The 12,683-nt window shown below is 41.0% G+C and overlaps 1 protein-coding gene across 2 annotated transcripts in view; it reads right to left on the reverse strand.

Moving 5' to 3' along the window:
* TEAD4 (TEA domain transcription factor 4) overlaps positions 1–12,683 on the reverse strand; it is a 53,450-nt gene that overhangs the window by 4,464 nt on the left and 36,303 nt on the right. For both annotated transcript variants that reach the window (XM_050333548.1, XM_050333547.1), the window contains exons 7-12: positions 12,224–12,358; positions 11,348–11,391; positions 9,102–9,157; positions 8,292–8,422; positions 7,157–7,330; positions 14–154 (exon numbers count right to left, since the gene is read on the reverse strand). In XM_050333548.1, coding sequence (XP_050189505.1) covers positions 14–154; positions 7,157–7,330; positions 8,292–8,422; positions 9,102–9,157; positions 11,348–11,391; positions 12,224–12,358 — 681 coding nt within the window. The remainder of the gene's footprint in view (positions 1–13; positions 155–7,156; positions 7,331–8,291; positions 8,423–9,101; positions 9,158–11,347; positions 11,392–12,223; positions 12,359–12,683) is intronic.

Here is a 12,683-nt window from a genome sequence, read left to right on the forward strand (position 1 = left end):
GTCTGCTTCTTACCTCTACTTTCTCTACCACCTGCTTTCCAAAGGAACACACTTTGGTGGAACAGGTAATGACCATGTTTTCTGGGCTCTCATATTGGCTGGAAACACCATAGAAAGACCTAGATTCATCTTCAATATTGGTATTCAAATCAGCCTGCCAAAAAAAAAAAGGGGGAAATAGGTGGTTATCAATAGATAGTTGTGGCATTTTTCCACCATTACTTTACACAGCCAAGATAGTTAAATACTGAAGTGTCCCAAGCTCCTTAAGCAGATCAGAGTGCATCAGAAAATGGTGGTGGGGATTTGCATACACACTGAAATATCTTTTTAACTTTAAAAACACATGACACAGCTTGGAAGTACTCCTAAAGCATGTGGAGAGCAGAAAGGAGGGCACTGCAGAGACAGAGCAGTGCAATAGACAGGTTAGACTGGGATGCCTCACTAAGGAAGGAAAAATAAGGGAAAAGCAACAGTAATAAAGTGTTTCCCCCTTAGGTATGTAGGTAGGTAAGGGAAAAGAGGCAGCAGAGAAAAGGAATGTGTGAGTTCAAGAGCGCACACACACACACACATACATTAGGCTCAGGTACTGTGATATAAAGAATGCAAATGGGCAGAATATAATAAGGAATGTAGGTTGCTGATGGATCTAACTCAGTTCCACCTGAATGCAAACCCATCTCCATTAGCAGCCACAGTTTTCAAATGTGGGTGCCTAAGGTTGGCCAACCGAAGCCTCCTATTGGGACCTAACTCCTAAAAATCCTGGCTGTCTGAAGCTTCCACCAGGGGTCATTCAAGCCACAGTTATGAAAAGAAGAGGTGGTTCCCTTAAGCTCTTGAAATACAAGGAGGGGTGTGGGAATGCCCAGCTCAGCTTTCTTACTTTCAAAACTGAAAGGGTAGAGCTTCTCTGTGCTCTACAAGCCCAGGCACTAGTTTATATCAGCATAAAAGCAAGAATCAGTTCCCATAGGCTGCTTCAGACTATTTTATTCTTCCAGATGAAGCAAGGGAAAGAAGAAACTGAAGAGAGTATGTTCCTGCTACAGTGGATACAGTGTGAATAGGACAACATTACATGTCATTCTAGCGTGTTTTTCTTAGCCAATGTCAGTGAAGGGGTTTTTATTTGAGACCTAGAGCAGCACTTAGGACAATTGGAATAGGATCAGCATAAAAATGAATGCCCCCCTTTCTCTGCCACCCAAAATACCTGTCTCTTCTCTGCCATGAGATAATACTGTTCACAAAAGGTTTAAGTCAATCTGGAAAGTGCCAGTCAAGCTTTCTCCTCTTTTGTAGATGTGAGCCTTTGTGACACCACAAAAGTTGAGGGCACAAAGATAGCAGCATTAGGGATGGACATAGCTTTCACTCTGCTCACAGGGTTCTTAACAGAGCATAACAGCATAAAACTTGGAAACAACAGCTAGAGGAAGATTGGAAGTTTGTGCATTGTCATGACCACCTCAGTGACTGTAATGAAGTGTTCCGCTTCAATGGTTTGTCTACACTGGAAGAGCGTATGTGGGCAAATCTGGGCTAGTTTTACCTGGTAGCTCAGGGCACAGGCCTAACAGGCTTCATCATAATTCAGGATGCCAAGTGAATTATTATGGTCATGCTGAAGACCTTGATATCAAATAACTATAGTTATGCAACTACTTTCTTTGTACCACAAAGGTACCTGTACTAGAAAATAGCAGTGCTACTCTATTCTGGTCCAGGTATTACTGAGTTGCTGTAATACTGTACTTTAATACTCTAATACTCATTTCCAAGTCAATTCAACTAACTGTATTGTATACTTCACCCACACTCCGACTGTCTGAATAAAGATTAATTCCTTCCCTGCTCCAAAGAGGAACTAGACTAAGAGTCCTTCGCAATATTTTTCAGCTATTTCCCTTGGGAGTGATAAACACAATGCGTGGACCCGATTCTGCTTCTCCAAAGAAATTGTCCCACGGACTCAAAAAGAACAAAGGGTCAAGGCTACAGAGGCTTGGTCAGACCACTGCTACATAAACACAGCAGAGGCTCTCACCGCAGAACCAGACAAACATTTTCAGGATCTCACTAGTAAAGTTAAGGTTACATTCTTCTTAAGACTTACTGGGAAATTAAAAAATAAATGCAGTCAATATGAGGCAAAGCAGAAAGGTGCTATTTCCACTTCATGAGAAAAGCTTCACTAGCCCTAAGAAGCCACTCTAGGTGCCTCCACAATTTGACAAGTCTTCTATCAAAAGGCCAGACTAGAATTTCACATCTAATTAATCAACATTAAACTGTTTGGCAATAGAAAAAATTATGGTAATACTATTTGAATTAAAGGGTCATCACCATTCACCGACATTACGTATAATCAGATTCCTGGAAGTCCTGTTGCAGTGAAGCAGTGGGATCATGTTGGAACTCCCTGACATTTACACAGCACCTTTTCTTCTAAAGCTTGTTCCATATTATGGGCTAGGACCATCAGGCAGGGTGGTGAGTCATCAAGAGCTGTGTACCCGCCTCCTCTCACCTCTGAAAATCTCAGATCTTAAACATACATACATGGAATATCAGCAACTCTGGGGAATGACAGTAGCAGCTTGCTGAGGGCTCCAGCTCATGTTTTACAGGACAATGGAGCCACAGCACCTCAGACACACACTGCTGGCCTTACAGTTACAGCTTATTTACTTATGGTTCCCACTCTCTCAAGGAAGGTACTGTGATGTATTCAATTTGCTGTGCAAGCTCAATACAGATGACACACTTATCCACAGCTTGCCTGATGACTTCCAAATATGCTGAAACTATAACCACTGAGGTATCTGTGATACAGAACATCAGAGATCTACATATTATATGCAAAAGTGGACCTACCTGCTTTGGGGGAAACACCTGAGATTTTCTCCTTTACAGAAAAGTAAGCAGAATTTTTAAATACGTACAAGACAAGATTTCTAGATGGAAGAGAAGGGATTTGTTCAGGGAAAAGCATAGTATCCCTCAACAAGTTAGTATTGCCTTCTATTTTTTTTAATCTTTGGTGCTCTGAGTCTTAGCAATTGAAAACAGTTCTGATGAGCTTGAGTATATCATGAAACTTCTGCAACCCCAAGAAAGAATTACAGAAAAGCTGGCACTGCACACTGTCCTAACCACATATTAAACCAAAATTTCTGTCTGTTCTTTGGTGGGAGTGAGTTTCACAACCAATTACGGAGAAAGGCCTCATTCCAAAAAGTTCTTTGAAACTCCTCACAAAGGGAAATGTGGCCTTTGAGAATCAGCCTTCAGTTTATCTGAGGCTTTGAAAAGCAAGGATTAGAGTCCAGGTGGCATTAAATGCCATGAGAAACAATAGATGGCTGATATATTGCACACACGTTCCATGTGGTCAACGGAAAGGCATATGCTGAACAATTCTTAAAGAACAGTGCAAAACTTGAGCCACTGCAGGTTCAGCCTCCAACAAAGTGGGAAGAGTTCCCAAGCTAGCCAAAGATAGCCTTGCTAGCAGTATGGGGAGCTGTGACTTATCTGGCCCAGCAGAATTGTGCTATTTTGACACCCAGCAGATAGATTCCCTCAGCAGTTCAGTCTTTCAATCTGCTCTTTGCTGCCAACAGTCTCTATACTGTTGAACACTGTGGGGAATAACTCTGACGAAAGAAGGGATATTGACAGAGTCCCCTTACATAGGGCAGGAGGTGCTGGCAGAGAAATTAGTGTGTGCAAAGATCATAAAAATCTGTGTTGCTAGCTGCTGCCTTGTTTGCTGCCTCTGAAGGAGTACCAAGGACAGAATGGACATGGGGACTGAACTGCCATCTCCTTGCTCTCCAAGCAGTTTCTGCCAGGTCAGGATTGAAGACATGCAGTGGGTAAGGCAGGGTGCCAAGGGGAATTCGCACTGCTGCTGCTTTGACAAGATTTGCTTGCAACAGTAGAGAAGCCAAGTGGAGGACATCAGTCTCCAGGCCACCTCTTCAGCACCTTCCACAAAAGTATAATATATTTAGCTGAAAGAAAACACTCAGTGGTTTGACTGTTTCAGTTCGCCTATCACCGAGAAGAAATTACTACATACATTGGCAGGACAGCTCTCCCAAGAAATTCCCCCAATCCACCCTTCTGCAGATGGCTGCTCTGTACAAAGCACTGCCTGTCCTGAACTCCTGGTTTGTCGTTTTCCTTTTGTCCTCCACCCAGAGTCTCACAACTACTGAAAGCTTTAAGATGCAAGTGCACCATTCTACTAATGTGCAAAGCCCTGAAAACGCCTCTTGCCCAAACTATTAATAACGATGCATATAGGAGGAGTTCACAGGGAGAGGCAAGTAACAGGTGGCAGAGATAATATTACACTGGAAAAGAGCAGAGCTGCCACTGCCCATGTGTTGGGAGGCTAATGTCTCACGTTAATTGTCATGTGCTAGAATGCACTTGGAGCACAGAGAAATGTCACACAGATGTCACACACAACCTGCCAATCCAAGTCCAAGAGTCAGTTCATTGTACCAAATTCCCAGTGCCAAAATCAAGGAAGAATTGCAAACATTGCTTTTGCTTCAAACTAATCAACTTTTAGCTATTGTATAAATAACTTAATGCAACAACAGGAACAAACATGAACATCCCTTTCTCAGTCATAGTAGATCCTAAGTGCTACCAGTGATGTCAAGAAACCCCAACCCTGCTGTTTACAGTTAGGTTTCTGGTGCACAACAGATCATATGGTATATTCAGTGCTTAGTGTAGCAATGGCAGGTTCATGCCTCACCTTCTTCAAGCCTAAAACTGCACATATACAAACACAACTTACTCACTGTGGTTTTAAAGTCTTTGTCACCTGCAACCACAACTTCAGTTCGGAACCACTGAAAAATCATTCATAACTTCATGTCTCAAAACACCCCTTCCAGTATTTAATTCTACTCACCAAGGTTAAGGTTATCAGTAATTTGCCTTTGGATAATAGTTTTATCCTAAAGTGATTCTATAAATTCAACAGTGTTGTAGTTGCTTTATTCAATGCATCTTTGAATACCAATAGCATATTTGTATAGTTGTCCAGAGCTATCAGGAAGCAAAATTAAAAAGCACCCTAGCACATACTACTACAATTATAAAAATGCAGAGGGATATAAAATTTTCTACTGAAATCTAGTTTTCTTCTGTTATGTTTTTTTAAATCACATTGCCTTATCTGTGAAAAGTGTTTATTTATTTATTGACTTCTTAAAAGGTTTAGATACTTCCATTCATCCAATGACTTGACTTGTAAACTTTGTTTATTGCTAAGTGACAACTCATAATGTTGCCATCAATAAAACCCAGTGTTAACTCCAGATGGGATTCAACAATGCAAGGGTACCAAAAAAGGAATCAGAAAGTCAAAATATTAAACCAAGGCCAGAAATATTACTGTCCTTACAAGTGTAGAATTGCAGAGCCTGACAATATCATATATACATTGGAGTAAATATCTTTCAAATCCTATGTCACACCTCTTTATGCAAGTCAAATGCCAGTGAGTTGATACCCTCTGAACACCAGACACCTCACATGGGTCCAGAAGGAGTCCAACTTAATGACATCTCACCATGTAAATCTCTCAAAAGCCTCATATAGGTTGGTCTGACATGAAGCATAGGCCACATTTATCCTTCTGATATTGAAAAACAAATTATCACAATCCCCAAACCGAATCACAGAAGCAGAAAAGTACACTGTCAGTTTTGATAAATCAAATCACAGTTGCACCAGACCACAATTTCATTAAGATTTCTTTCTCTTCGAGTCAAGGAATTTCAAAGTGTTTTATTCTCTCACTAGGTAACATCTCCCTCTGTGCTCTTCCTTTTGGTTCCTGAAACTTCTGAAGCACAAACGGCAATCACCACCTTTCAGAGGGTACCCTGTCAGAGGATATGCTTCTCAGTAAGGTGCTGCTGTCTCTCCCAGCCAGAACAGAGCTGATTTTTCACCTTTTGTTTTGACCTTCCCAAGTAGGGCTCGTTGTACTTCGACAGAGGCTAATCCCATGAGAGGCCCAGCTCAGCAGCACACAGTCTGCAGATAGTAAAATTATGTGTCTCCAAGAATTACCAGGAACCAACGCTCCAGGCACAGACACTTGAGTAGCAAGACTCCCAGCCAGCATTCTCCAACTCATTTCTGGAAAGGCTAGGCTTGGGACAGCTGGGAAGTTGCATCTCAAGGCACTTAAGTTAATTCTTTCTCCTGAAAGCACCAGTTAGGAGGAGGCTTTCTAGCACCAGTTTGTACGTAGAGTATGTGACATGAAAGCTTATTTCTCATCATCTTACTGAGGATTATAAGTGGTAAACTTATAATATATCCTGAATTATAAGTGGTAAACTCAAGGTGAAATCCTCCAAATACCATTACACATTCCCTCAGCCTTTTAACAGGCAACTGCCCCAAGATGCTATTATTTTTAATTTTGTAATACTTATGATAATATCAGTCACCAAAACTATTTTGTTAGTACCCTGAAACACAATCACACAGCTTTGCAAATTTCAGCTAAATCACAAATATCCAAATTGAGTGAGTAAGCTTCTGCCAGGCTGATTTCTTCCAACTTACCAGAAGTCATTTCAGTAATATATTATCAGCATAATCCAATTTCATTATGTGTCTCTTACCCTTTGTCTGTCCTAGTGCCAGCAGTAAACATGCATCTGTAAATCATTAGTACTTCATAACACAAAATGCAGATAATGAGACAGGAGAAGAGATGGAAAAATATTGCTTCTGACTCAGAAGTTACACAACACTGAGAGAAGTGAACACATATGAGTATGCAAAGAATAATTTCCTCTGAATTCTTTACTTATAAATAAAAATTCTAATGGGCCCAAGTCACCATTAGCAAATAAAATTTCCAGAGAGCAGTTAAGAACAACTCTAAAGATGATAATGTGAAAGATACATCTTGCTGCAGGCCAGAAAGTGTGCCTTGTGCAGCCAAAGAAAGATCTCCAGTGACAGTCATGGCTGTATTAAGTTGTCTGCATAGGAAAAAAAGACTGGCTGCAATCTTTAACAGCTAACGAGGTCACTGCCTTTAAAGTGGGAAATTCATAGCAAATGGGTACCCTACAAAGGGTCCTTCCCTTACCCAGAATTTGACAAGGAAGAAGGCATTAGCTGGCCCTCTTTCAAAGAGCTCCTTCAGGCCCCCTTTTTTCTCAGGGAACTTGTCATAGATCTGCCGGATATCCACTGCCTCGAGGTAGGGGTCATTGTAGCTGGGGCTTGACTGCCCAATGTGCACAAACAGGTGTTTGTTATACTGCAAAAAGAGGAAAAACATGGATTTAAGGAGTTGTTCAGTACCATTCAGTACACACTGAACATGGATTGTTTTTCATGGAAGATTACTGGAAGTCAGTGAAGATTTGATAGCATTTTCTAAAAGTGCAGAAGAAATTAACAGAAATACTCCTGCTAGTACCAGCTCATGCTGTTCTTTCCTTCCTATCAGTACATTGATGCTTCTTCCTTCTCTGAAACATTATTGTTGTTTTTTTTCTTTCTATACTCACTCCAAAACCATTGCCTCCTGCCACTGCTATATAGTCTGAAATACCTGAGATACAGAGTGTTTCCTGTGACAGGTCACTCGGTCAAACATCAATGCTCCTGTCCTATGAAAAGCCTGAAATTCCACAGCAAGGTACCAGCCAAATAATACTACTTTTTCTGAACTTTCTTATCTCAGCCCATCACTAAAGTGCATCTTAAGACGCAGTACCACAAGGTCCAGTGAGGCAGGAAAATCTTATTACTTCCATTTTATAGGTGGCACTGTAGAAACCCATTGATGCAAATTCATCCCAGTTGCCCCTAGATTTAGGTTCCCAGCACAGCAGAGAAATATGTGGCTTTATGTGATCTTACCATCATCTGATTTTGGGTTCTAAAATGGAATATTTCTTACAAGGCTGAACAGGACAGCTAGAACAGCCCAGCAGGGGTTTATAATCTCAGTGCCTTGAGGTTTGGTGTGTGAACATCCCTGACCCTAGAGAGGGAGGCCAGAAGCACATTGCACAGAGCTGGCTCTACGACTATCTATCCTCTAAAAGAAGGATTTGTGGTGTTTCCCAAAGATGGCTTTCTATTCTTTGAAGAGCAATGAAGCAAGTATTTCCATAGACATATGGAAGTGTAACATATCCATGATGAGATGAACAGGAGTTATCTGAACACCAAAAATATAATGAGGGGTGGAATTCAGGTGTGTTTCTTACTGTGTCTTGGTCTTGTTGTTGTTCCAAGAATGCAGAGAATTCTAACATCCAAAGTTTGGAGCTAGCAACCCTTCGTCCTTGCCAAGCTGGTGCTGACGGGGAAGGCGAGAGGCCGGTAGGAGACTCAAACCCTAAGCACACAGAATTTATATAACAAAATTTAGAAAGAGAAAAGCCAGTAATAGCTTTCCAGTAGAGCACCTGATATCAAAGCTGACTCATTACATTTTCTTATGACTTCATTCATCATGCAAAAATATCATTCGCAAGGTCTTCAGTCTAAATGGCCAGTCAATTGCCCTCTGCTAAGACAGCACTATCAGGGTAGGTAATGATGTAAAAAACAATCTACTCGGGGTTTGACATCAGAGAAAAGATGTTCAGTAATTTTGAAAGGACCTAGATTGAGCCCTAGAGGAGCAGTGAAATAAACGGCTTAGTATCAAAATGAAGTGTCACCATTAACCTCTCAAAATGGGGAAGCTGAGAAGGAAAAGACATTTGTTATTCCACTTAATAAGAAATTAGGAAGGCAATCATGCTGTGATGGAGAAAAATGTTCTAGAACATGAAACATGGTGGAAGAGCAGTAAACTTTTATTTTCTGCTGAGCCAGGAAGAAAAAAAAAACAACACAACCAACATAAAGCAGGAAAAAAAGTTTTGTAAAATAAAGCAATATTAAAAAGCTTCAGCTCATTGAAATGTTTTAATTGGTAATTTTTTTAAACTAATTTTCAGGCTTTTTTAAATGTTGGCTGTTTTTGGAATCGAAATATGATTTCAAAGGTACTACATTTCCTTACCTACCTGGTAATGGAAGTGGAGGCTGTACAGCATAAGGTTGTTGAGAAAAAGGTTTCACACTACAGAAGTACACAAAGAAAGGTGGTTATTAAAAAAGGAAAACAACAAATACAAACCAACCAAACAAAAATATTCCAGGTGACCAGCTGTTTGCACAGATTAGATTAAATATTTCTTCTGAAGGAGAAAGTGGTATAATTGTCTTTTGAAAATTATCTTTCTGTTTAGGCAAAAGAGGGTCATGGGGAAAGACTCAAAAAACAGTAAGGGGCCAGGACTAGACTAATTAAGATTTCCCTGCAGGTGTTCAATAGTGTCTCCCACCAGATTTGTTTTCTTGAGATCCTTTTATCAGCCTCTTAATATGCTGGTGCCCATTTAATTATCCTTTCCTTTCAACTACAAATACTTTTAAATTTATGCAGGTGGATATATAGTTCTGGGCTGGATGCCTCTTAGACTTTTAAACCCAAATTTAGAGATATTCAACATCAACACCCACAGCTGAAGCTAGCTTTCAAGACAGCTCAGCTTCATTTTTTTACACTACTGCAAGGAAAAATGAAGATCAGGAGACATCATCTGACAGCAGGGTGGTAGATACATCAGCCTTGAAAAGAACCTGATGCTTCCATGTTCGCTTTCTAGCTTAAGGTTATCATTTCTCCTTGGATGGCTTCCATTCCTTTACTAGACATTTTCCCCACGAGGTATTTTTATAGTATCTGTTTCCTGATCTGCACCACAAACATTAGCAATAGTACCTCCATAGGCAAAGAAGATACACCCTTTCAGCTGCTTCTCCTTAAATGTCACTTACATTGTTCCTAGTAGGTTATGTGATAAAAGGTGTGCCTTTATCACAGGGAAACAACAGGCAGGTGGAGTAACCTGAGTAACACTGACACCACTACACTCAGGGTCATTATTAGTGAATCATCAGCCCATCCGAGGCTCATCTCCAGCTGTGAAACCCACCCAGTGAGACAGCTAGGGAGTCTCACAGACCAGTCACTTTATAAACTGAGTGTGGTTACTGCCTAGATAGTATGGGACACATTAGAAATGCAAAGGAAAAGCATTTTGGGATTGCACAAAATTTGTTATCAGGATGTTTAGGGAGAATATGCCAATAAAAGGTGCGAGTTGTCTGTGAATGCCCCACACGTTGTCAGTGCAGTCTTTCCTATAGTGTCACTCAAGTCTATTCCTAACTGTTTTTCTTCATGAGGAGCTTTCAGTTATGTTGTGCTGTTTCTGGAATGGCAGCAGCAAGTGAAGGCGTGATCACTAGCAGTTATGAAGCCAGATTAGACAGCAAGGAGATGGTTTGGGAGTCAGCTCCATGTGTCTCCAGAGGTAAGAATGCTTTCAGAGGCACCAGGAGGTTCAGGCCAAATGACAATGTGGAGTCTGGAGATCAGCTGAAAGAGGAGTCTATGTATGCACGTTTGCAGGAGGCAAACTGGGGAAAGTGAAGATCCAGCAAATAGGTGGACTGTATATCTAAGTTCAGTTGCTGGAGAGATTCACAGTGTGTGTTTGTGTGTGTTTATGCACATTTGTTTGTGTATGTGAGTGAGAAGCCTGCACCAGCAACTGGAGCGGGGCTGTGGCCTCAGGGGCTCACCTGCCTGGGTGCCAGCACGCAGGGAGACAAGGGAACCCGGGGCAGCTATTGCTTGGGTCCACAGTACACATTTATTTTCAAGTAACACACCTTCATTCTCATCAGCCAGAGGGTACAGGATAAGACTGTAGGTGCTGTTTGTATCTATGTGAGTGCTGAGTGTTGTCTGTGCTGTTCTGTGCAGCCAGATGTGTGTATAGGGGGTGTGTGTGCACAGTTGTTTGTGTACACACACCACAGGGAATACATTCAGCATTGCTACTGGTTCAATTTGGGAGCATGGAGCTGCAACACCCTCACCTCTAGCAGGCTCCTCTATTCCACAGCTCTTTAAAATAATCCATTTTAGGCTGCCTGAGTCATGGGGCATATTAAGGCGTGTAATTCACGTTGAAGGTATGATATGAAGACATAGGGTTTTATCTATTTAAGATTTTCTCATGACTCTCAGTTTGTCTTCAACCCTGAGCCTTAAGTCTCAGATTCACAGTCATTGCATCTGCCTTACTACATTATCTCAGTGGTTTATAGATCTTGTAATAGCTAATGGTTGTTCCTCAGGCAGCAGAGAAAGCAGCAGAAGCATTTGCTTTGGATGCTGACATGAAGGAATACTTACTCTTGGGAAGATCCAGCTTGGCCTGTCAACGCTCCTTGCCAGAACTGCAAGAGAACAACATATAGACAAAAGTCACCACTGTAGGAAAGTCATGAAAAGCAAGGCTTGCTTCTTTCAGAGGAAATAAACTGCAAGCTCCCAGCCTTTAAAATATGTGACTGAGCTACATCTCTTCTTTCTACAGTCCTGGTTTCATTCTTATGGAGGTACTAACTCACTTTTGTTTTCTTTCTGCACGCTGCTACGGCTGACATGCATGAAACTGATAGTGGGCTTCAATGTTAAATCCTATATATGGGCCTTGTGCCTCCATCTCTAAAGCTTAAATGATACACACTCTCTTGAAAGGACCGTTTTCCCCAGGAGAGCTAGAAGGTATTTCAGAAGAAATCAATGCTCAGCAAAAGCACACTAGGCCCTACTTATAGTTTAGGGGACATTGACAGGCCTTCTCCATTAAGGTTTTTATGTAATGGCCATCTGTTTGTGATCTAAGCAGTCAGGATGAGTTTGCAAATGATTATCTTGAGAAAGGGTCAGGATAGCCTAAACTGTTTTAATTCAACAAGATTCTGTACTAAGAAAAGTGATACAGACACCTAAAAATATTTCAGGCAGATGAAAATCCAAAGGAACTAATTGTTCTTTCACTTGTATCATTAAAAACCATATAGTGAAACCTTATTGTTTTACATCAGTGTGAGCAAAGAATCAGACTCAAACTGTTGAAGCCATATAACAGATTTATTTTACATAGACAATGCCTTTTGGCCCATTCTGTCTGATGTTCTCAGAATTTTCCTGAGCAGGTCCCACCACCCTTTCAAATATTCAAATGTCTTCAGCCAAACTCCACCAAGACATTGATTCACTCACCCCAGAAACAGCAGGGTAGGCTGGTCGTGGAAGACCAGGCAAGGCCATTTTACTATGGAAGGCAGTTGCAGAGATAATCTGGGCAGATGACATTGTAGCCATACTCTGCATGGCTTTATCTTTAGCTGCCTGATCCTATGGGCAAGAGGAGAAACCAAAAAAACAGTTATTATAATGATTAACAAGCTGCCTGCTCTAACGCTGTATAACCAGGATTCTCATCAGCTTCTTTGTAGGAAACAAGCATCTCTGAAAACCTGGCCAGCAAATTCCCCAATAACTGTCCTAAGAACATTTCAAACCATGTAAGTCTTTAATTCATTACTATAGCTTCATATGTGAATTATCATCCTTTCTGAAATGCTGGTTTAAAGTCTGCTGAGCATTTATCCACTCTGTAGCTTTCAGCCACATAGCTGAAAAGTTTTGTTGTGGAAAGTACAACCCTAGTTGACTTTTG

This window comes from Myiozetetes cayanensis, unplaced genomic scaffold (assembly GCF_022539395.1).
Source record: "Myiozetetes cayanensis isolate MyiCay16 unplaced genomic scaffold, myiCay2020 scf5-8, whole genome shotgun sequence".
Lineage (NCBI taxonomy): Eukaryota > Metazoa > Chordata > Aves > Passeriformes > Tyrannidae > Myiozetetes > Myiozetetes cayanensis.